At 44.9% G+C, this 24,896-nt stretch overlaps 1 protein-coding gene across 3 annotated transcripts in view; it reads right to left on the bottom strand.

Annotated features, from left to right (window-relative positions):
* The window catches only part of SHANK1 (SH3 and multiple ankyrin repeat domains 1), a 994,257-nt gene that overhangs the window by 66,224 nt on the left and 903,137 nt on the right, over positions 1-24,896 (bottom strand). For 2 of the 3 annotated variants that reach the window (XM_063942586.1, XM_063942587.1), the window contains exon 15: positions 20,807-20,830. The exons of the other annotated variant lie outside the window; for it this stretch is intronic. In XM_063942586.1, coding sequence (XP_063798656.1) covers positions 20,807-20,830 — 24 coding nt within the window. The remainder of the gene's footprint in view (positions 1-20,806; positions 20,831-24,896) is intronic. 3 annotated transcript variants of the gene reach the window in all.

The following is a 24,896-nucleotide window of genomic DNA, read 5'->3' as shown; positions in this document are numbered from 1 at the left end:
GGCACAGGTCGGGAGGGGACACACTAGGCGATGTCGCTCACGGAGTACATTGCCTTGTGTGTACCCACCTTTTACAGAATGAATCTCTTTCGTGGGAGTGTTTTGGCTGTGTCGGCGGCTACCACGATTGTCTGGGGCAGGTTGATGGAAATTAGACACCTGTTTCAGACGGATCTTTTACACCCAGAATAAGGTGGGTATAAGTCCCTATAGTAATTAAGACAACAGCAGTGGGGACGGAAAAACAGTGGGTGGGCCGACCATCCACATGAAAGCGGGCGGCTATTCGGCAAACTGGCAGCGGCCACCAACCCATCCGTCTCAGAATGAGCCCCTGACTGTTTAGGGGAAGGAGAAATGTCGCATACAGTAGGTCACGCAAGAGCGATTCAGAAAATGTTGCATGCTGTGTGACAATTTCAGAGTTTACCCCTTTTCATTTCAAGGTGTCACCATGTCAGTGACTCTGAGCTGTTCTAGATGGAAAAGAGCATTGTTCAACAGCTCCAGGCCGAGACTTCCCTAAATAATGTCCGATAAGCGAGACATTCTGTATACCAAACAAATGCCACTTACAGATATAATAGTGCCAGATTTATATCTGTTCGACAATGCTGCCGCAGAGGCCATTTGTGACTCAGGATATGCAAACATCTGAACAGCCACCGGGATTTGTAGACGCCCACCGGTGCCCTCGCAGCTGCCTGCAGCTGTGTACACATCGACGTAGATCCGGAAAACATGATTAATCAAGTAAGTCTATGGTCACTCAGAATGACTGCCACCACTGAGACGCCAGAGGCGTGATTCCAACGCACAGGATCCACGCTCCGGAAATGGTCCAGGCCCATTATTGCCGCCACTCCCCGTTACTGCCCACAAAACGTCTGCCTTCTGTCAATCACTTGCTAATGAATTCTCACTGCGAGCGTGATCACAAATCAGTCGCTGTGTGTGAGCATCATGGCAGTGACGCGTGTGCAGTATGCCGATGATTGTGAAAAACAATTGACATAGCGTACAACAATGAATCAGGCCCATACAGGTTTTGCAGAAACATCACTCAGGTGTTCACACATTGCTTCATGTACAGACACAGATATAGCGAGCGTGGGTGTGGTATTGAAAGTCGACAGTAACTAGGTCGACAATGTCTAGGTCGACCACTATTGGTCGACAGGGTGTCTAGGTCGACAGGGTGTCTAGGTCGACAGGGTCTTTATGTCGACATGTTCTAGGTCGGCAGGTCAAAAGGTCGACATGAGTTTTTAATGTTATTTTGGTGTCGTTTTCTTCGTAGAGTGACCGGGAACGCCAATTAGTGCACCGCTTCGCTCGCCATGCTTCGGGCATGGCGCCTTCGCTTCGCTCGACACAGATTACCGTTCCAATCGTAGTCCACGTGGATCGTTAAGTATGAAAAGGTTCAAAAATAAAAAAATTTGTGAAAAACTCATGTCGACCTAAAGACCCTGTCGACCTAGACACCCTGTCGACCTAGTTACTGTCGACCAATAGTGGTCGACCTAGACATTGTCGACCTAGTTACTGTCGACTTTCAATCCGGATCCCAGCGAGCGTCACACTATCTGTCACTGTTTCACCATGTGTAATGTTAATCAGAAAACCACCAGTAAAATGTCCTTGCAATATCACGGCAGATCAAATAGTTTGCGGTTGTAAATGAGGTTATGGTGAGTGAGTATACAATGAATGACAGATGATGACAATAATGCATTTAACCACTTAATTTTACATGAATGAATGTGTAGCCCGCGAGGCCTAAGCAGAGGTAGCTGTCAGTCACTCAGTAGGCTGCATATGAAATGCTGCAAGTTTGGAGCACATTCAATATTGGTAATGTTTGCCACACATTTCACCATTTCGTTAATCAATTCGTAAATTGGCAAAAATTATCGTATTGATTCAATTCGATCATTTTTGCCAAATTATTAGTGAATTAATATAAGTGAGTGACAATCACGGTTGCCACTATGGGGGTGTCACCCTTGATTTTCACGGGGTTTTCAACCACTTTTTTTAACTGGATACTGCAGGTATTGGGAGTGCGCATACCCGCGGTATTACAAAATTGGGTGCGAGGTACGCTAGGTTTTTTACCTTGCTAAACCTCAAGCCAAATTGATTTCCCGCCTTTGTGTCTATTATTCCGTGAATGACTAAAGTCAGGTCTACAGTACAGTATGTTAAACCTGTTACACACAAGTCTGCTTTCAGATGCATGTAAATAATCAAATTTTTACATCAATTCAGAATGTCAATATTAGCAAAATACATAAATGGAAATGTATTCCAGAACTGTGGGAAGTAAAACTGGCAAAGTTCAATTCATGACACAGATTTCCTTGGAACACAGATCTGTGAGAGAGCTTCACTGTAGCTGCAGTTATATATGAGACATATTTTTTTCATCAATTTCGATATCACTGCACAGATTGTCGTTCTGTTTCCCTTCTCTGACCAGTTATTAAACCTAGCAGCCCCTGCACAGTAGCTATTCATCACCCCAATATTACTTTATTTGGGGCTTGCTCACATCTCAGTGATTTTCCAGCCTTTTCAATGATGTCTCATTATGTAACAAAGTGGCAAAATGTGTTCTAGGCTATACTGGGCAAGTAGGGCTGCAAATGCAGAATACATAGGTGCAGTATTAGATTAAGGTTTACATGGGCCTGGAGTTTACATTTTCAAATGGCCTATTGTATGCTGCCACAGGGGGTGTGACATACTTACCTACTCTCCCGGATTCTGCGGGAGACACCCGGTTTTTCGAGTAGTCCCCCGCAGCCCCGGAAGAGTGGGCACACCTCCCGCATTGTGCCCACTTCCTAGTGAAGTGGGCAGAATGTGGAGAAAGACAGAGGAAAAGCGCGGACTGGTGGAGGGGGCGGAGCCTAATGACGCAATTATATGCTAATTGCGTTATTTAGCTCCGCCCCTATGCAAATATTAACCTACTATGGGCTTTTCCTGGCGAGTAGGCGGGGCTTAATGATGTTATTATCTCAGCCCCGCCCTCGTCGCCGCCCACCTGCTTCTCCTCTCCGGGCATCTCCCTGAGAGGAGATTTCAGATGTCGGTAAGTATGGGGTGTGACTAGTGATGTGGGGGTGTAGCCTGCATCATTGGTTGTAGCAAGCAATTTCCTTTCTTAAATTGCCCCCCACCCTCACACACACTTTACTTATAGCAACAGTGTAATGTGAAAGTCTGCAAACAAATGGACACCCCACTTGCTAAGATTACAGAAAAGGAAAAATGTTGCTTATTTATTATATGAATTTGAAACCTCTCTACTAAAGAGCATATGGGTCACTTATACCCCTTTCACACCGCCAATGCCGGATCCCACCCGGGAATTGGAAACGGGTCCTTCCTGGGTGGAATCCGGCATTGGACCTTAACAGTTGGTTTACCGAGTCGGCAATATGGCGGGCCGATTGTCATAGCAGCGGGGTGGCAAAGCCGGCAGCTGGGGCGGACGCGGCGCTGGGAGATTAGCTCATCTCCGCGCCACCTCTCCCTATTGTAGTGAACGGGTCCCGGGTCTGTTTACCCTGCCACTGACTCTGTATTCAACCCGGGAATAACACTGCTTTATTCCCGGGAATCCGACCATGGCCCTTTCACACCGCACACTGAACCGTGTCGACTCGGCAATATGTCGGGTCGATACCGGATTATTTGTGCAGTGTGAAAGGGGTATTAGTGATATAATGAATGTAACATCTCTATATATAAAAAAGTATATAAAAAAGAGAGACCTAACCTTTTTACTAGCTATACAAAGAAGATATTAGATCTAGGTCCCGTAGTGAGAACTTTAGAAAAAAAAGTCACTATGTACAAAAACTACTTGTCACCACCAAGTCATGTGGTTTCTTGGTGGTGTCATGTCATGACGTGGGGTGTGTTTGTGATGACATATGGTTACATGGAGTGTTATGTGGTGTCTTGGTGGTGACATGGGGTGTCATGTGGTGAAGTGCGGTGTTTGGTGGTTACATGGGGTGTCGTGGTTACAAGTATTCTCTCTACAATCTGCTAGTCCCTGCAGTGCCACCTCTCTCTGCTTCCAGAACAATACTATAAATATGGACAGGAATGTCTAACCAGCATGAATATTTTACACAAACTTAATATGGCCTAACCATTGGCAAAACAATTAAATAGCTTTAGACGGATGGGTATCTACCACAAACAACTGAATCACCCCCAATCTGACCGTTCACCTCCACCCCATTAACAACCCACATTTATCCCCAGCAACCCTTTCACCCATCCTGCCAGCACCCAATAACCAATGTCCCCCACACAGCATCGGCAAACCTATTCTTGTCCAAGAACCCATTACTCAAGCACCTCAAAAGTAAATCCTTTAACCCATCTCTCCACAATTAATTATCAATCCCTCTCCCCAGCAGCCATTAGCACATTCATCCACCCTATCAGCTCCCATAAAGCTCCCCTCACACAGCAGCACCCATTACTACACTCACACCGGAGCACCCATTACTACACTCACATGGCAGCACCCATTAAAACACTCACATGGTACCCATTACTACACTCAAATGGCACCCATTACTACACCCACACAGTAACCCCATTACTACACTCACTCAACAGCACCCATTACTACACTCACATGGCAATACTGCTACATTCACACAGCTGCACCTATTACTACACTCACACAGCAGCACTCAATAGTGCACTCAGACAGCAGCACCCATTACTACACTAACACACATGGCACCCATCACTACACTCACATGGCACCCATTACTACACCCACATAGTAGCACCCATTACTACACTCACATGGCACCCATTACAACACTCACACAGCAGCACCCATTACTACACTAACACAGCAGCACCCATTACTACACTCACATGGCACCCATTACTACACCCACATAGTAGCACCCATTATTACACTCACATGGCACCCATTACAACACTCACACAGCAGCACCCATTACTACACTCACACAGCAGCACCCATTACTACACTCACACAGCAGCACCCATTACAACACTCACGCAGCAGCACCCATTACTACACTCACAAAGCAGCACCCATTACTACACTAACACAGCAGCACCCATTACTACACTCACACGGCATCCATTACTACACTCACATAGTAGCACCCATTACTACACTCACATGGCACCCATTACTACACTCACACAGCAGCACCCATTACTACACTCACGCAGCAGCACCCATTACAACACTCACGCAGCAGCACCCATTACTACACTCACAAAGCAGCACCCATTACTACACTAACACAGCAGCACCCATTACTACACTCACACAGCATCCATTACTACACTAACACAGCAGCACCCATTACTACACTCACACAGCATCCATTACTACACCCACATAGTAGCACCCATTACTACACTCACATGGCACCCATTACTACACTCACACAGCATCACCCATTACTACACCCACATAGTAGCACCTATCACTACACTAACACAGCAGCACCCATTACTACACTCACACGGCATCCATTACTACACTCACATAGTAGCACCCATTACTACACTCACATGGCACCCATTACTACACTCACACAGCATCACCCATTACTACACCCACATAGTAGCACCTATCACTACATTTACATGGCACCCATTACTACACATACACAGCAGCACCTATTACTAAACTCACACAGCAGCACCCATTACTACACTAACACAGCACCCATTATTACACTCACATTCCAGTACCCATTAGAACATTTACACACGCACGCACACACACACACACACACACACTAATCATAAATCGATTCTACTCATTATGGAGCAATAACAGAAGTTACCAGGCACCATGCAGCAACAGCAGGAGCAGCTCCTACCTCGTGTACTATAGTCTGAGGGGGTAAAGCTTGTGAATGTCAGGCTCAGGACCCGAGTGAAGGAGAGAGTGGACTCTGGAGGAGAGGGGAGGCGTGGCCACTACACTGCCTGCACGGGCTCTGTGACTGATCTGACAGGTGAAACTGCCAGGGCTGGGGGAGGTGGTGTCTGGGAGGATGGCTGCTGGCAGTCTGTGACAGAAAAAAAGTTTTATCCTGTCAACGCTGTCAGTCTCCTCCTCTGGGTCTATTTTCAAAGGGAGAACTGGAGCTAATAACGTCCCAGCATGGCCATAGTCAGGGTAATATATCAAATGCTGGACTGCTTGATATTGTATTTTTTTTTCTTCTTCAATCGTGAAAATAGGAGGGGCATAACTAAGTGGGGGGAGCTATGAGTAGTAGTACCTTCTTTAATGTATCAATACAGATTGTCAGTTAAATTGCCACTTATGTTGCATTCCACACTTTGAGCCACCTTTTCTACACTTCATTCAAGCTGTGACCAGATGATCCATTCAACGGTAACCTCTTAAATGGTAAACTTTCTGCATTACATTTCAAATTACAAATAATTTACCTATATCTCATAGGTGGGCACTATCTATATTCTCTTTCCATCTAAGTAGATAGACAGGACAGGGGTCTCTCTCTCTCTCTCTCTCTCTCTCACTCTCTCTCTCTCTCTCTATATATATATATATATATATATATCAAACAAACAGATCTCAGGTCACTTACATGTATGGTACTGTTTCGATACTTTTCAATTACACAGAATAAAATTTATTCATAAAAGCACAGAATAAAACATAATACGTCTTTGTGATTTTACAGAGGATGTCTTCGAATATATCTGGTTTTACATTCAGTTTTTAGTGTATTTCTTTGTTGAAACATACAAAACAGAAGTAGAACAATAGATCGAACCAACGCATTTCGTCCCTATCGAGACTTCATCAGGGGTACTTTATCAAAATGCTCAAACAATGATGTGAAGAAAATAGTGATGTGCACCGGACATTTTTCGGGTTTTGTGTTTTGGTTTTGGATTCGGTTCCGCGGCCGTGTTTTGGATTCGGACGCATTTTGGCAAAACCTCCCTAAAAAATTTTTGTCGGATTCGGGTGTGTTTTGGATTCGGGTGTTTTTTTATAAAAAACCCTCAAAAACAGCTTAAATCATAGAATTTGGGGTTCATTTTGATCCCATAGTATTATTAACCTCAATAACCATACTGTAACTTCCACTCATTTCCAGTCTATTCTGAACATCTCACACCTCACAATATTATTTTTAGTCCTAAAATTTGCACCGAGGTCGCTGGATGACTAAGCTAAGCGACCCAAGTGGCCGGCACAAACACCTGGCCCATCTAGAAGTGGCACTGCAGTGTCAGACAGGATGGCAGATTTAAAAAAGTCCCCAAACAGCACATGATGCAAAGAAAAAAAGAGGTGCAATGAGGTAGCTGTGTGACTAAGCTAAGCGACCCAAGTGGCCGACACAAACACCTGGCCCATCTAGAAGTGGCACTGCAGTGTCAGACAGGATGGCAGATTTAAAAAATAGTCCCCAAACAGCACATGATGCAAAGAAAAAAAGAGGTGCAATGAGGTAGCTGTGTGACTAAGCTAAGCGACCCAAGTTGCCGACACAAACACCTGGACCATCTAGGAGTGGCACTGCAGTTTTCTAGCGAGAGGATGAGTGCTTCCATCCTCATGTGAATCTGAACCACTAGCCATGAACATAGGCCAGGGCCTCAGCCGTTCCTTGCCACTCCGTGTCGTAAATGGCATATTGGCAAGTTTACGCGTCTTCTCAGACGCTTTTAATTTTGATTATTGGGTCATTTTACTGAACTTTTGTAGTATACTTGACGACACAGAGGTAGAGCAGTGGACTACTGTACCGTACTGCTATATATTATATACTGGTGGTCAGCAAAATTATGCACTGTCCTCCTACTATATATACTGCGCAAAACTAAAATCACCACAGGTATGGATGGATAGTATACTTGACGACACAGAGGTAGGTAGAGCAGTGGCCTACTGTAACGTACTGCTATATATTATATACTGGTGGTCAGCAAAATTATGCACTGTCCTCCTACTACTGCGCACAACAACTAAAATGCACCACAGGTATGGATGGATAGTATACTTGACGATACAGAGGTAGGTAGAGCAGTGGATTACTGTACCGTACTGCTATGTATTATATACTGGTGGTCAAAAAAATTATGCACTGTCCTCCTACTACTGTGCACAACAACTAAAATGCACCACAGGTATGGATGGATAGTATACTTGACGACACAGAGGTAGGTAGAGCAGTGGACTACTGTAACGTACTGCTATATATTATATACTGGTGGTCAGCAAAATTATGCACTGTCCTCCTACTACTGCGCAAAACAACTAAAATGCACCACAGGTATGGATGGATAGTATACTTAACGACACAGAGGTAGGTAGAGCAGTGGACTACTGTACCGTACTGCTATATATTATATACTGGTGGTCAGCAAAATTATGCACTGTCCTCCTACTACTGCGCACTACAACTAAAATGCACCACAGGTATGGATAGATAGTATACTTGATGACACAGAGGTAGGTAGAGCAGTGGACTACTGTACCGTACTGCTATATATTATATACTGGTGGTCAGCAAAATTATGCACTGTCCTCCTACTACTGCGCACAACAACTAAAATGCACCACAGGTATGGATGGATAGTATACTTGACGACTAGTGATGAGCGGGTTCGGTTTCTCGGAAACCGAACCCCCCCGAACTTCACCCTTTTTACACGGGTCCGAGCCATACTCGGATTCTCCCGTATGGCTCGGGTAACCCGAGCGCGCCCGAACGTCATTATCCCGCTGTCGGATTCTCGCGAGATTCAGATTCTATATAAGCAGCCGCGCGTCGCCGCCATTGGAAATGTTAGGGAGAGGACGTGGTTGGCGTCCTCTCCGTTATTGTTGAACTTGATTGTGCACTATTGCTTAATTGTGGGGAGGGCTGGGGAGCAGCTGTATAATATAGGAGGAGTACAGTGCAGAGTTTTGCTGATCAGTGACCACCAGTTATCCGTTCTCTGCCTGAAAAAAACGCTCCATATCTGTGCTCAGTGTGCTGCATATATCTGTGCTCACACTGCTTAATTGTGGGGACTGGGGAGCAGCTGTATTATATAGCAGGAGTACAGTGCAGAGTTTTGCTGACAGTAACCACCAGTATACGTTGTCTGCCTGAAAAACACTCCATATCTGTGCTCAGTGTGCTGCTTTATTGTGGGGACTGGGGACCACCAGTATAATATTTTATAGGAGGAGTACAGTGCAGAGTTTTGCTGACCAGTGACCACCAGTATATAATATATAGCATTACGGTACAGTAGGCCACTGCTGTACCTACCTCTGTGTCGTCATTAAGTATACTATCCATCTAGATTCTATACCTGTGGTGCATTTCAGTTGTGCAGTTTGCTGACACAGTGACCACCAGTGTACTATCTATAGCAGTACGGTACGGAAGGCCACTGCTGTACCTACCTCTGTGTCGTCATTAAGTATACTATCCATCTACATTCTATACCTGTGGTGCATTTTAGTTTTGCAGTTTGCTGACACAGTGACCACCAGTATACTATATATAGCAGTACGGAAGGCCACTGCTGTACCTACCTCTGTGTCGTCATTAAGTATACTATCCATCTACATTCTATACCTGTGGTGCATTTTAGTTTTGCAGTTTGCTGACACAGTGACCACCAGTATACTATATATAGCAGTACGGAAGGCCACTGCTGTACCTACCTCTGTGTCGTCATTAAGTATACTATCCATCTACATTCTATACCTGTGGTGCATTTTAGTTTTGCAATTTGCTGACACAGTGACCACCAGTATACTATATATAGCAGTACGGTACGGAAGGCCACTGCTGTACCTACCTCTGTGTCGTCATTAAGTATACTATCCATCTACATTCTATACCTGTGGTGCATTTTAGTTTTGCAGTTTGCTGACACAGTGACCACCAGTATACTATATATAGCAGTACGGAAGGCCACTGCTGTACCTACCTCTGTGTCATCATTAAGTATACTATCCATCTACATTCTATACCTGTGGTGCATTTTAGTTTTGCAGTTTGCTGACACAGTGACCACCAGTATACTATATATAGCAGTACGGAAGGCCACTGCTGTACCTACCTCTGTGTCGTCATTAAGTATACTATCCATCTACATTCTATACCTGTGGTGCATTTTAGTTTTGCAGTTTGCTGACACAGTGACCACCAGTATACTATATATAGCAGTACGGTACGGAAGGCCACTGCTGTACCTACCTCTGTGTCGTCATTAAGTATACTATCCATCTACATTCTATACCTGTGGTGATTTTTAGTTGTGCAGTTTGCTGACACAGTGACCACCAGTATACTATATATAGCAGTACGGTACGGAAGGCCACTGCTGTACCTACCTCTGTGTCGTCATTAAGTATACTATCCATCTACATTCTATAGCTGTGGTGCATTTTAGTTTTGCAGTTTGCTGACACAGTGACCACCAGTATACTATATATAGCAGTACGGTACGGAAGGCCACTGCTGTACCTACCTCTGTGTCGTCATTAAGTATACTATCCATCTACATTCTATACCTGTGGTGCATTTTAGTTTTGCAGTTTGCTGACACAGTGACAACCAGTATACTATATATAGCAGTACGGTACGGAAGGCCACTGCTGTACCTACCTCTGTGTCGTCATTAAGTATACTATCCATCTACATTCTATATCTGTGGTGCATTTTAGTTTTGCAGTTTGCTGATACAGTGACCACCAGTATACTATATATAGCAGAACGGTACGGAAGGCCACTGCTGTACCTACCTCTGTGTCGTCATTAAGTATACTATCCATCTACATTCTATACCTGTGGTGCATTTTAGTTTTGCAGTTTGCTGACACAGTGACCACCAGTATACTATATATAGCAGTACGGTATGGAAGGCCACTGCTGTACCTACCTATGTGTCGTCATTAAGTATACTATCCATCTACATTCTATACCTGTGGTGATTTTTAGTTTTGCAGTTTGCTGACACAGTGACCACCAGTATACTATATATAGCAGTACGGTACGGAAGACCACTGCTGTACCTACCTCTGTGTCGTCATTAAGTATACTATCCATCTACATTCTATAGCTGTGGTGCATTTTAGTTTTGCAGTTTGCTGACACAGTGACCACCAGTATACTATATATAGCAGTACGGTACGGAAGGCCACTGCTGTACCTACCTCTGTGTCGTCATTAAGTATACTATCCATCTACATTCTATACCTGTGGTGCATTTTAGTTTTGCAGTTTGCTGACACAGTGACCACCAGTATACTATATATAGCAGTACGGTACGGAAGGCCACTGCTGTACCTACCTCTGTGTCGTCATTAAGTATACTATCCATCTACATTCTATACCTGTGGTGCATTTTAGTTTTGCAGTTTGCTGATACAGTGACCACCAGTATACTATATATAGCAGTACGGTACGGAAGGCCACTGCTGTACCTACCTCTGTGTCGTCATTAAGTATACTATCCATCTACATTCTATACCTGTGGTGCATTTTAGTTTTGCAGTTTGCTGACACAGTGACCACCAGTATACTATATATAGCAGTACGGTATGGAAGGCCACTGCTGTACCTACCTCTGTGTCGTCATTAAGTATACTATCCATCTACATTCTATACCTGTGGTGCATTTTAGTTTTGCAGTTTGCTGACACAGTGACCACCAGTATACTATATATAGCAGTATGGAAGGCCACTGCTGTACCTACCTCTGTGTCGTCATTAAGTATACTATCCATCTACATTCTATACCTGTGGTGCATTTTAGTTTTGCAGTTTGCTGACTCAGTGACCACCAGTATACTATATATAGCAGTACGGAAGGCCACTGCTGTACCTACCTCTGTGTCGTCATTAAGTATACTATCCATCTACATTCTATACCTGTGGTGCATTTTAGTTTTGCAGTTTGCTGACACAGTTACCACCAGTATATATAGCAGTATGGTATGGAAGGCCACTGCTCTACCTACCTCTGTGTCGTCAAGTATACTATCCATCCGTACCTGTGGTGCATTTCAGTTGTGCGCAGTATATGTAGTAGTAGGCCATTGCTATTGATACTGGCATATAATTCCACACATTAAAAAATGGAGAACAAAAATGTGGAGGTTAAAATAGGGAAAGATCAAGATCCACTTCCACCTCGTGCTGAAGCTGCTGCCACTAGTCATGGCCGAGACGATGAAATGCCATCAACGTCGTCTGCCAAGGCCGATGCCCAATGTCATAGTAGAGAGCATGTAAAAACCAAAAAACAAAAGTTCAGTAAAATGACCCAAAAATCAAAATTAAAAGCGTCTGAGGAGAAGTGTAAACTTGCCAATATGCCATTTACGACACGGAGTGGCAAGGAACGGCTGAGGCCCTGGCCTATGTTCATGGCTAGTGGTTCAGCTTCACATGAGGATGGAAGCACTCATCCTCTCGCTAGAAAAATGAAAAGACTTAAGCTGGCAAAAGCACAGCAAAGAACTGTGCGTTCTTCTAAATCACAAATACCCAAGGAGAGTCCAATTGTGTCGGTTGCGATGCCTGACCTTCCCAACACTGGATGGGAAGAGCTTGCGCCTTCCACCATTTGACCCGCAGTCCAGTTCCTGATAGTCAAAATGAAGATGTCACTGTTGAAGTACACCAGGATGAGGATATGGGTGTTGCTGGCACTGGGGAGGAAATTGACAAGGAGGATTCTGATGGTGAGGTGGTTTGTTTAAGTCAGGCACCCGGGGAGACACCTGTTGTCCGTGGGAAGAATATGGCCATTGACATGCCTGGTCAAAATACAAAAAAAATCAGTTCTTCGGTGTGGAATTATTTCAACACAAATGCGGACAACAGGTGTCAAGCCATGTGTTGCCTTTGTCAAGCTGTAATAAGTAGGGGTAAGGACATTAACCACCTCGGAACATCCTCCCTTATACGTCACCTGCAGCGCATTCATCATAAGTCAGTGACAAGTTCAAAAACTTTGGGTGACAGCAGAAGCAGTCCACTGACCACTAAATCCCTTCCTCTTGTAACCAAGCTCCTGCAAACCACACCACCAACTCCCTCAGTGTCAATTTCCTCCTTACCCAGGAAAGCCAATAGTCCTGCAGGCCATGTCACTGGCAAGTCTGACGAGTCCTCTCCTGCCTGGGATTCCTCCGATGCATCCTTGAGTGTAACGCCTACTGCTGCTGGCGCTGCTGTTGTAGCTGCTGGGAGTCGATCGTCATCCAAGAGGGGAAGTCGGAAGACCACTTGTACTACTTCCAGTAAGCAATTGACTGTCCAACAGTCCTTTGCGAGGAAGATGAAATATCACAGCAGTCATCCTGCTGCAAAGCAGATAACTCAGGCCTTGGCAGCCTGGGCGGTGAGAAACATGGTTCCGGTATCCACCGTTAATTCAGAGCCAACTAGAGACTTGATTGAGGTACTGTGTCCCCGGTACCAAATACCATCTAGGTTCCATTTCTCTAGGCAGGCGATACCGAAAATGTACACAGACCTCAGAAAAAGACTCACCAGTGTACTAAAAAATGCAGTTGTACCCAATGTCCACTTAACCACGGACATGTGGACAAGTGGAGCAGGGCAGACTCAGGACTATATGACTGTGACAGCCCACTGGGTAGATGTATTGCCTCCCGCAGCAAGAACAGCAGCGGCAGCATTAGTAGCAGCATCTCGCAAACGCCAACTCGTTCCTAGGCAGGCTGCGCTTTGTATCACCGCTTTCCAGAATAGGCACACAGCTGACAACCTCTTACGGAAACTGAGGAAGATCATCGCAGAATGGCTTACCCCAATTGGACTCTCCTGGGGATTTGTGACATCGGACAACGCCAGCAATATTGTGCGTGCATTACATCTGGGCAAATTCCAGCACGTCCCATGTTTTGCACATACATTGAATTTGGTGGTGCAGAATTATTTAAAAAACGACAGGGGCGTACAAGAGATGCTGTCGGTGGCCCGAAGAATTGCGGGCCACTTTCGGCATTCAGCCACCGCGTACAGAAGACTGGAGCACCACCAAACATTCCTGAACCTGCCCTGCCATCATCTGAAGCAAGAGGTGGTAACGAGGTGGAATTCAACCCTCTATATGCTTCAGAGGATGGAGGAGCAGCAAAAGGCCATTCAAGCCTATACATCTGCCCATGATATAGGCCAAGGAGGGGGAATGCACCTGACTCAAGCGCAGTGGAGAATGATTTCAACGTTGTGCAAGGTTCTGCAACCCTTTGAACTTGCCACACGTGAAGTCAGTTCAGACACTGCCAGCCTGAGTCAGGTCATTCCCCTCATCAGGCTTTTGCAGAAGAAGCTGGAGACATTGAAGGAGGAGCTAAAACAGAGCGATTCCGCTAGGCATGTGGGACTTGTGGATGGAGCCCTTAATTCGCTTAAACAGGATTCACGGGTGGTCAATCTGTTGAAATCAGAGCACTACATTTTGGCCACTGTGCTCGATCCTAGATTTAAAACCTACGTTGTATCTCTCTTTCCGGCAGACACAAGTCTGCAGATGTTCAAAGACCTGCTGGTGAGAAAATTGTCAAGTCAAGCGGAACGTGACCCGTCAACATCTCCTCCTTCACATTCTCCCGCAACTGGGGGTGCGAGGAAAAGGCTAAGAATTCCGAGCCCACCCGCTGGCGGTGATGCAGGGCAGTCTGGAGCGAGTGCTAACATCTGGTCCGGACTGAAGGACCTGCCAACGATTACTGACATGTCGTCTACTGTCACTTCATATGATTCTCTCACCATTGAAAGAATGGTGGAGGATTATATGAGTGACCGCATCCAAGTAGGCACGTCAGACAGTCCGTACGTATACTGGCAGGAAAAAGAGGCAATTTGGAGGCCCTTGCAGAAACTGGCTTTATTCTACCTAAGTTGCCCTCCCTCCAGTGTGTACTCCGAAAGAGTGTTTAGTGCAGCCGCTCACCTTGTCAGCAATCGGCATACGAGGTTACTTCCAGAAAATGTGGAGAAGATGATGTTCATCAAAATGAATTATAATCAATTCCTCCGTGGAGACATTCACCAGCAGCAATTGCCTCCACAAAGTACACAGGGACCTGAGATGGTGGATTCCAGTGGGGACGAATTAATAATCTGTGAGGAGGGGGATGTACACAGTGAAAGGGGTGAGGAATCGGACGATGATGATGAGGTGGACATCTTGCCTCTGTAGAGCCAGTTTGTGCAAGGAGAGATTGATCGATTCTTTTTTTGGTGGGGGCCCAAACCAACCAGTCATTTCAGTCACAGTCGTGTGGCAGACCCTGTCGCTGAAATGATGGGTTCGTTAAAGTGTGCATGTCCTGTTAATACAACATAAGGGTGGGTGGAAGGGCCCATCCTGCCTGACACTGCAGTGCCACTCCTAGATGGGCCAGGTGTTTGTGTCGGTCACTTGTGTCGCTTAGCTTAGTCACACAGCAACCTTGGTGCGCCTCTTTTTTTCTTTGCATCATGTGCTGTTTGGGGACAATTTTTTTGAAGTGCCATCCTGCCTGACACTGCAGTGCCACTCCTAGATGGGCCAGGTGTTTTGTGTCGGCCACTTGTGTCGCTTAGCTTAGTCACACAGCGACATTGGTGCGCCTCTTTTTTTCTTTGCATCATGTGCTGTTTGGGGACAATTTTTTCGAAGTGCCATCCTGCCTGACACTGCAGTGCCACTCCTAGATGGGCCAGGTGTTTGTGTCGGCCACTTGTGTCGCTTAGCTTAGCCATCCAGCGACCTCGGTGCAAATTTTAAAACTATGGGATCAAAATGACCCCCACATTCTATGATTTAAGCTGTTTTTTAGGGTTTTTTGTAAAAAACACCCGAATCCAAAACACACCCGAATCCGACAAAAAAATTTCGGTGAGGTTTTGCCAAAACGCGTCCGAATCCAAAACACGGCCGCGGAACCGAATCCAAAACCAAAACACAAAACCCGAAAAATGTCCGGTGCACATCACTATTGACGACACAGAGGTAGGTAGAGCAGTGGACTACTATACCGTACTGATATAATACTGGGGTCACTGGTCAGCAAAATTCTGCACTGTCCTCCTACTATATACTACAATGCAGCACAGATATGGAGCGTTTTTCAGGCAGAGAACGTATAATACTGGTGGTCACTGGTCAGTAAAACTCTGCACTGTGCTCCTACTATATAATACTGGTGGTCCCCAGTCCCCACAATAAAGCACACTGAGCACAGATATTTGCAGTACACTGAGCACAGATATGGAGCGTTTTTCAGGCAGAGAACGTAGATATTTTCAGCACACTGAGCACAGATATTTGCAAGCACACTGAGCACAGATATTTGCAGCACACTGAGCACAGATATTTGCAGCACACTGAACACAACTGAGAGAACGCTGCACACGTCCTCTCCCTATCATCTCCAATGCACGAGTGAAAATGGCGGCGACGCACGGCTCCTTATATAGAATACGAATCTCACGAGAATCCGACAGCGGGATGAAGACGTTCGGGCGCGCTCGGGTTAACCGAGCAAGGCGGGAAGATTCGAGTCCGCCTCGGAACCGTGTAAAATGGGTGAAGTTCGGGGGGGTTCGGATTCCGAGGAACCGAACCCGCTCATCTCTAGAAGAAAACCTGATCAAATGTATAAACCTCTATTCAAACCAGGTTATCTGGATATGATACCAGACTAATAACTAGTATGAAAAATCTCAGCGTGCTGTGGCTCCATTACAGAAAAAAAAAAGTGTCCATACACTAATATGCAGTATCTCAATGATGGTCTAAAATGACCGGTATGGAATGCATCTGCCACTTATCTAAGTGTCTACCACTGAACTTTAGTAGATGTAGAACAGCCTTCTGCACATATAATAAAATAGGGATATGCAACAAGGATAATCCTAGTTCAGTGATTCACACACACATAGAACTAGAGATGTGTGCTGGATTTGCTGGTTATGGTTGTAATTCGTCATCCGGCTTTGGATTTGATTTTGCCTAAACGCTGTGACTAGTTTTGGTTTTGTATTTTTTTTTTTTAAATGACAATAAAACTAAAATCACATAACTTGGGCCTTTTTTGTTCCTAAAATATTACTAACCTCAATAATATTAATTTCCAGTCATTTCCAGTACATTTTGACCACCTCACAGCTCATAACATTGTTTTCATCCAGTTTAGGCCAAAGGCTGCAGCGAGCTGTCTGGTTACTAAGCGACAGAGCAGCGGCACAAAGCAGTTTATAGCACATCTATGAAACATTGCCACACAGCAGTGGTGCAAGATGGACTTGTCCTTAGGCCCTCCCACCTAGCCTTGTGTTGGACATTAAAAAGGACATGCAGTTTAACAAACCAAGCACTTCAGCGACAGGGACTGACACTTTTGTGGCTGAAGTGCTTGCTTTGTTTGAGCCCCACAAAACAATCTACCAATAGGCTTAAGGCAGCTTAGCTAACAGCTCTGCAACAGCAAGATTTAATCGTCACTACCATACTCATCTTCATCAGTGTGTATATCATCCTCACAATTTCAACTCATCCATGCTGGAATACACTATTACAGAAGTCTCTACTTTGATATAACTGCCTGTAAAGGTCTTTCTCATGGAATTTGTAGTTCATTTTGATGAACATCATCTTTTCCAAATTTTGAGGAAGTAGCCTCCTATGCCGTTTGCTGATAGGGTTCCCAGCTGTGCTGAAAACTCTTTCTGACTACAAACTGGAGGGTGGGTAGCTTAAGTAATGCAAAGCCAGTTTGTATAAGGGCCTCCAAATTCACTTTTTTTCCTTCCAGTAGTCAAAGGGCATATGTGACATTTTTTGGATGGTGAGTGGTGACCATGTCATATAGCATTACTGGCAGCTTGGCTCATACTGTGTGGAGTCACAGGGCATATGTTAAGTGAACAAAGCACACTGTGGTACAGAGTGCACTGGGGTAGGTAGAGTGCACAGAACAGTATAATCAAATTATACATTATATATATTTTTTTAACTGGCAACTCAGCTTACACTGTGTGAAATCAGAACACTTTTCTGCACATGCACTGGGGAACAGAGCGTACTGGGGCAGGTAGTGTCACAGAACAGTACAAACAAATTATACAACAATATAAGTGAAGTGAAGTGAACAAAGCGCACTGGTGTACAGCGTACTGGGGTGCAGTGCACAGAACAGTACAAACAAATGATATAATTGTTGAAGCAGTTTTTCCCTTTTTTTTTTTTTTTACAACTGACAAACAATACGGGGTCACACTGCTTATGTGAATGCTGTGTGTGGGGCTTGCAGTGTCAGTGCAGCACCACTGTATGATGGCATTAGACTAAGGGGACGGGACACAGCTTCTGGATGGACACAGCACAGCCACTTGTGGATGGAAACTGCCCAGCCACTTGTAGCAGATGGACACCACACAGCCACTTAGATGGACACCGCACAGTCACTTGTAGTTAATGAACACCGCACAGACACTTGTAGCAGATAGACACCACACAGCCACTTAGATGGACTCTGCACAGACACTTGTAGTAAATGGACACCGCACAGCCACTTAGATGGACACTGCACAGTCACTTAGATGCATGCAGGAAAGCCACTTAGATGGAAACCGCACAGCCACTTGTAGTAGATGGACATCGCACTGACACTTAGATGGACACCACACAGCCCCTTAGATAGACACCACTCAGCCCCTTAGATTGACACCGCACAGCACCTTAGATGGACACCACACAGCCCCTTAGATAGACTCCACACAGCCACTTAGATGGACACCGCACAGCCACTTGTAGTAGATGAACACCGCACAGCCGCTTAGATGGACACTGCACAGCCACTTAGATGGATGCAGCAAAGCCACTTAGATGGAAACCGCACAGCCACTTGTAGTAGATGGACACTGCACTGACACTTAGATGGACACTGAACAGTCACTTTTAGTAGATGGACACAGCACTGACACTTACTGTAGATGGACACCACACATCCCCTTAGATGGACACCTCACAGCCCCTTAGATGGACTCCACATAGCCACTTAGATGGACGCTGCACAGCCATAGATCAATGGTTACAACAGCAGAGCGCAGCAGCGTGACTGGAGTGAAACGACGCTGAGTCACCGTCGCTAGGTCCTTATATAGAATCCAAAACCCATAAAAATCTGATGCCGGGAGGATGACATTTTGCCCTGATTTAGAATTTGAGTCTGGTGAAAACACCAGAGCCATGGCTCGGATTAACTCAAGTTCGGGCACATTCGGATTTCTTAAAATCCAAACCGCTCATCTCTACATAGAACACATACATGCCTTACAGCAACCTAACATTTATTTATTTATTACCAGTTATTTATATAGCGCACACAAATTCCGCAGCGCTTTACAGAGAATATTCGGTCATTCACATCAGTCCCTGCCCCAGTGGAGCTTACAATCTATATTCCCTATCACATGTACACGCACACACATTCACGCTAGGGTTAATTTTGTTGGGAGCCAATTAACCTACCAGTATATTTTTGGATTGTGGGAGGAAACCGGAGTACCCGGAGGAAACCCACGCAAGTACGGGGAGAATATACAAACTCCCCACAGTTAGGGCCATGGTGGGAATCGAACCCATGACCTCAGTGCTGTGAGGCAGTAATGCTAACCATTACACCAACATTCAGATCCTGCGGTGAGCTGCAAGGTTGATGGGGATCTTTGTATCATTATGACTTTACATCAATATGCAATTCTAGAATTGTGCCTAGCGGCGGCTGCAGCGCCGACCTTATAGTGCAGGGGAACTGCTAAGCACATATAAGCATACATGTTATCATGTATGCAATATACGTGCGGGCTGGTTTCCCCGGGGATCAGGTGCGCTGAGTGTATCTGGTGCTACTCGGCACACACTCCTAAGCCCATCCCCAAACTCCTGTGAAACTAGCCAATGGGAGTCTGGGGGCGGGCTTGGAAGGAGTGTGTGAAGCACATACGATCCCCGGGAGAACCAGCCAGCACATATATTACATACACGATAACATGTATGTTTATATGTGCTAAGCGTTCACCCCCTGCACTATGCAGTTGGCGCTGCAGACCAGGGGCTTCAGCCTCCGCTGATCATGTCTTATTGTCATAATGGCTCTGTCCCTCCCCACTGACCCGCATATCACTGCATAATACCACGAGGGAGCGGGGCTGAGACAGCGGGCCATGGGACTACGGTCAGCCAAACAAACATTTGGTCCATCAGAGGGGATTCTGGATGCTATCCCATGCACGTTGTGTGCCTGGGGGCTTCAGTTAAGTTGTTAATATTGTTATTAACATTTATGTATATAGCACCAGCACACTCCATTGCTCTTTACAATTGGGAACAAAACAGTATAAAATAAGACTGTGTAATAACAGACAAACAGAGAGGTCAGAGGTCACAAGCTTACTATATATAGGATATCATGAGTTTAATATATGAAAATAAATGCAACATTCTGAGTCATAGTTCAGTAATATGGTTCTTAATGAGCTGTATAATCCAGTCACACAGTAAAGTTTGTGCGAGGTCAAAGAGTTGCGTGAGTGTTGAAGGGGAACATATGTAAGTTTTGTGTGAACTGGATGGAGGTTACAATGGAGGTTACATGGGTGATTCAGCAATCCAGTCAGCTACTGTACAAGGTGTTTGTGTAATGTTCTGATATATAAAACCAATAAAACACAACAATAAGAATGCTCACCATTCTTCTTTTTCCAAGGAGAAACTAAAGAAAGTAGCAGATAAATAGTCAGCACAAATTATGTAAAACTCAACCCCAATCCCCGGATAGTACATAGCAATTACTGTATATCCATTTTAGTCCGTTATAACAGTGCAAGGCTGAATACTGTAGTGTTTAGTGATGTTTAGCGGGTTTTTTTTGTTGGTGATTAATAGTTACAATTTCAAGACAGGCTCTCAAGATGTTTTCCATTTCTCAGGTCTAGGAGGCCCAAAACAAGTCCTGAAGCAAAGAGTGGGCCATGAATTCCTGTCTTGAAAAAATAACTGTTAACCCAAATAAAAAAAAAGACCACCACATGCTGCAATACCCAGACTCTCCCACAGAGAGCAGTATAAATAGCAGAAATAGCGAGACTTACAATGACTTCGATAAAGCTCCTCTTGCAGCTTCCAGCAATAGATCCATGCCGCTAAAAACTATCTTACCAGCAAAATGGGGTGGAGTGGCTGGTGGATTGCAGGGAGCAACAATGCATGATTAATGGATACGTCTACTGTAGTGTAAGTGCAATATGCTTTGCTGGATGGGCACTAAATTATTTCTAAATCTTACACGGACAACGTAAAACTAAATGTCTCATCGGGCTAAACAGATTTATTGTATGGATGCAAAAAAAATAAAAAATAACATGAATGACAATCTCTACATTAAAGGGGTTGAAGTCCCACACCTCCCGCCGCTGTTAATGCGATTGCTGAGTTTGACAGTGGATCGTGAGAGTAGCTTAAAACAGGAAGGGTGTTCAGGGCCGAAAAGAACTGTTCGGCATGATCTATCTATCTATCTATCTATCTATCTATCTATCTATCTATCTATCTATCTATCTATCTATATATAAAGACATTTCTCCGGCTGATAGTGAATTTGTTTAACCACAGATGGCATGAGTGGCCCACGGGAAACCACTCTGATCCCTCACAGTACCTCCTCCCCTCTAAGTTGTCTAATAAGTAAATAAAAAATAATGGGGGAGATATATCAAACGTCTAAAGAGTGGAGAAGTAGACAATTGGAGAAGTTGTGACCAATCTTGTTTCTAGGGTGTGGTATTGAAGATCTACAATGTCTAGGTCGACAGTCATTAGGTCAACCCCATATGGTCGACATGCATTAGGTTGACACTGACAAAATATCGACACGTGAAAAGGTCGACGGGTACAAAAATCAACACATGAAATGGTCGACACGGAAAGTGGTCGACACAGAAAAGGTTGACACTGCTTTTTTTGTGTGTCGTTTCGTCACCGTCATCGCACAGGGAACTCCAATAATTGTACCGCATCCCCTTGCATGGCTCGTGGCTATGGGCAATGTTACTATTGCCAATCTTAGTCCACGTGGATGGTAAAGTATGAAAAAGGCATAAAAAAATGCAAAAAAAAACCCTTTAAAAAAGCTGCGGCAACATGTGTCGACCACATGTGTGCCGACTATTGTCACATCGACCATTTGATCCTGTTGACCTTTTGTACCCATCGTCCTTTCGCAATGTTGACCTTTTGTCAGTGTCGACCTCATGCATGACCTTTTGTCAGTGTCAGTGTCGACCATATGCACTCCATATGGGGTCAACCTATTTCTTGTCGACCTAGACATTGTCTATCTAAACATTGGAACCCGGCTTCTACTTATTCTATATATTGTACTTGATAAATAACAGCAGTATATAGATACAGTAGGAGCTGATTGGTTTCTATAGGCAACGTCTCCAACGTCCTTTTCTCCATTCTCATAGGTTTGATACATTTCCTCCTAATAAATCCACAAAAATAAAGTTTTGTTTTACCTCCCAAAAATTGTTACTGGGCTTTTTTTGTTTTTAGAATTAACGTCATTCTTGTCAACATTTCCTGTTAGTATAATTGTCATCTCAATGTAAAATATCTCTATAATAGCCTCTTTGTCTTGGAATATGGAGCTAGTATAAGACTACATATAGTAGCGGATCTTGCCACGGGCAAGCAGGACTTTTGCCCGGGGCGCCGCCTTCCGGAGGGATGGCGCCGCACCATGGCAAGATCCGCTACTGTGCCCCCCGCTGTGAAGGGAACCAGACACTACGCATCTAGTTTCCCTTCGCGGAAGGGACCTTTGCTGTGCGGTGTGCGATGACGTCATCGCGCACCGCACAGCATTGTGACACAGACGCTAGGGGTCATAATTGACCTCTAGTGTCTATGCTGATCTGAGGAGAGGAGCGGTGCTGGCGGCTGTCTGCAGCGGTCTGGAATCAGGAGCGGGGATAGTAAATATAATTTTTTTTTCTCTTCCAGCGGCGCTACAGGGGGCACAAATGGGGGCGTAACTGACTACGCCCCCGTATGAAGCCACGCCCCTATAATTTTGCCCGGGGCGCCACAAGGGCAAGAACCGGCCCTGACTACATACCTCCCTGACGGTTGGCTGTATGTTGTATGGAAAGCTGTTTTACATGATGAAGCACAACAGGAAATGTTTATGCCTAATTGATTTGTTCCTGATACTTCATGCTGAAGAATTCATTGGAATGTTCGTGAGTGTTCACACATCGATTAATAAATGAAATATTTGTGTTATTATTCGAGCATATTTTAATGTAATCCACAGGGGTGTGGTTCATCAAATCGACAGTGTCTAGGTCGACAATGTTTAGGTCGACCACTATAGGTCGACAGTCACTAGGTCGACATGGATGGAAGGTCGACAGGGTTTCTAGGTCGACATGTGCTAGGTCGACAGGTCTAAAGGTCGACATGAGGTTTTTGTTTTTTTTTTGTCGTTTTCTTCGTAGAGTGACCGGGATCCCAAATTAGTGCACCGCGTCCCCTCGCTTCGCTCGCCATGCTTCGGGCATGGTGCCTTCGCTCCGCTACCGCTTCGCTCGGCACACTTTACCGTTCCAATCGTAGTCTACGTGGATCGTTAAGTATGAAAAAATTCAAAAAAAGAAAAAAACTGTGAAAAACTCATGTCGACCTTTAGACCTGTCGACCTAGCACATGTCGACCTAGAAACCCTGTCGACCTAGTGACTGTCGACCTATAGTGGTCGACCTAAACATTGTCGACCTAGACACTGTCGATCTTCAGACCGGATCCCAATCCACAGAATGACGACTGTCCTGTTTCTTTTCACTATGTGTTCTGAAAATAAAGATACATGTAAATTGCTTTACACATTTAATGGCACTTCTAGTAAACTATTACAGTTGAGTGTCAGGCAAAATGGATTAATTAAAATGGTTAGAGAATGTTTGTGAACCCTTTAGTATTATCAGTGTTCCTGTATACATTTGACTTATTGTAGTGTCAGGCAAAATGGATTAATTAAAATGGTGAGAGAATGTTTGTGAACCCTTTAGTGTTATCAGTGTTCCTGTATAAATTTGACTTATTGTATAGAATGTGACCTAAAGTATCAGCTTTTCATATCTATGAGCAGCATTTTTAAGGCAGAACCGCATGTGAGTGCAACAATTTATTTTAGGGTGCACAGGGCCGACACCGCAGATGTCCGCTTCTTAACTGTGATGCCTTGGAATTGCCTTGCAGCTACACACTCCCAATGTGACAGAGGAGGAGAAGACGATGTCACTGCTGCCTAGCCCTCGCACCTCATATGGTTAGAAGAAGTAGCATTATAGGGGTGTGAGTCGCACCCGGGTGTCCCCCTCGCAGTGGGTGACACCAAAATGCCAGCTACTTCGCAGTACGAGGAGGTGGGTGCTGTAGTATGACATTCTCCTACACAGAGCCGGCTCTACCATTAGGCAGCTATAGGCGGCTGCCTAGGGGCGCCACTGAATTCATCTAGCAAAGACTGTACAGATCTTACAGCCAGATGAGTGGTTTGCACTTGAAAATGAAAGTACTGTATATTGGGAACACAATTACAAAATGTTGTGACTTTGATTACAATTTAATTTTGAACTTTAAAGGTCCTTGTGTGTTGTCCCTTTTCTGTATTATGATGCAATTCACTCCAGCCCACCTAGTGGCCACCTGCATCTCCCCTACGGGAGGTGGTGGGAAGGGGGCGCTAGGCTGAAGCTTTGCCTGGGGTGCAG

This window comes from Pseudophryne corroboree, chromosome 10 (genome assembly GCF_028390025.1).
Source record: "Pseudophryne corroboree isolate aPseCor3 chromosome 10, aPseCor3.hap2, whole genome shotgun sequence".
NCBI lineage: Eukaryota > Metazoa > Chordata > Amphibia > Anura > Myobatrachidae > Pseudophryne > Pseudophryne corroboree.
This window is presented reverse-complemented; position numbering and strand designations above follow the sequence as displayed.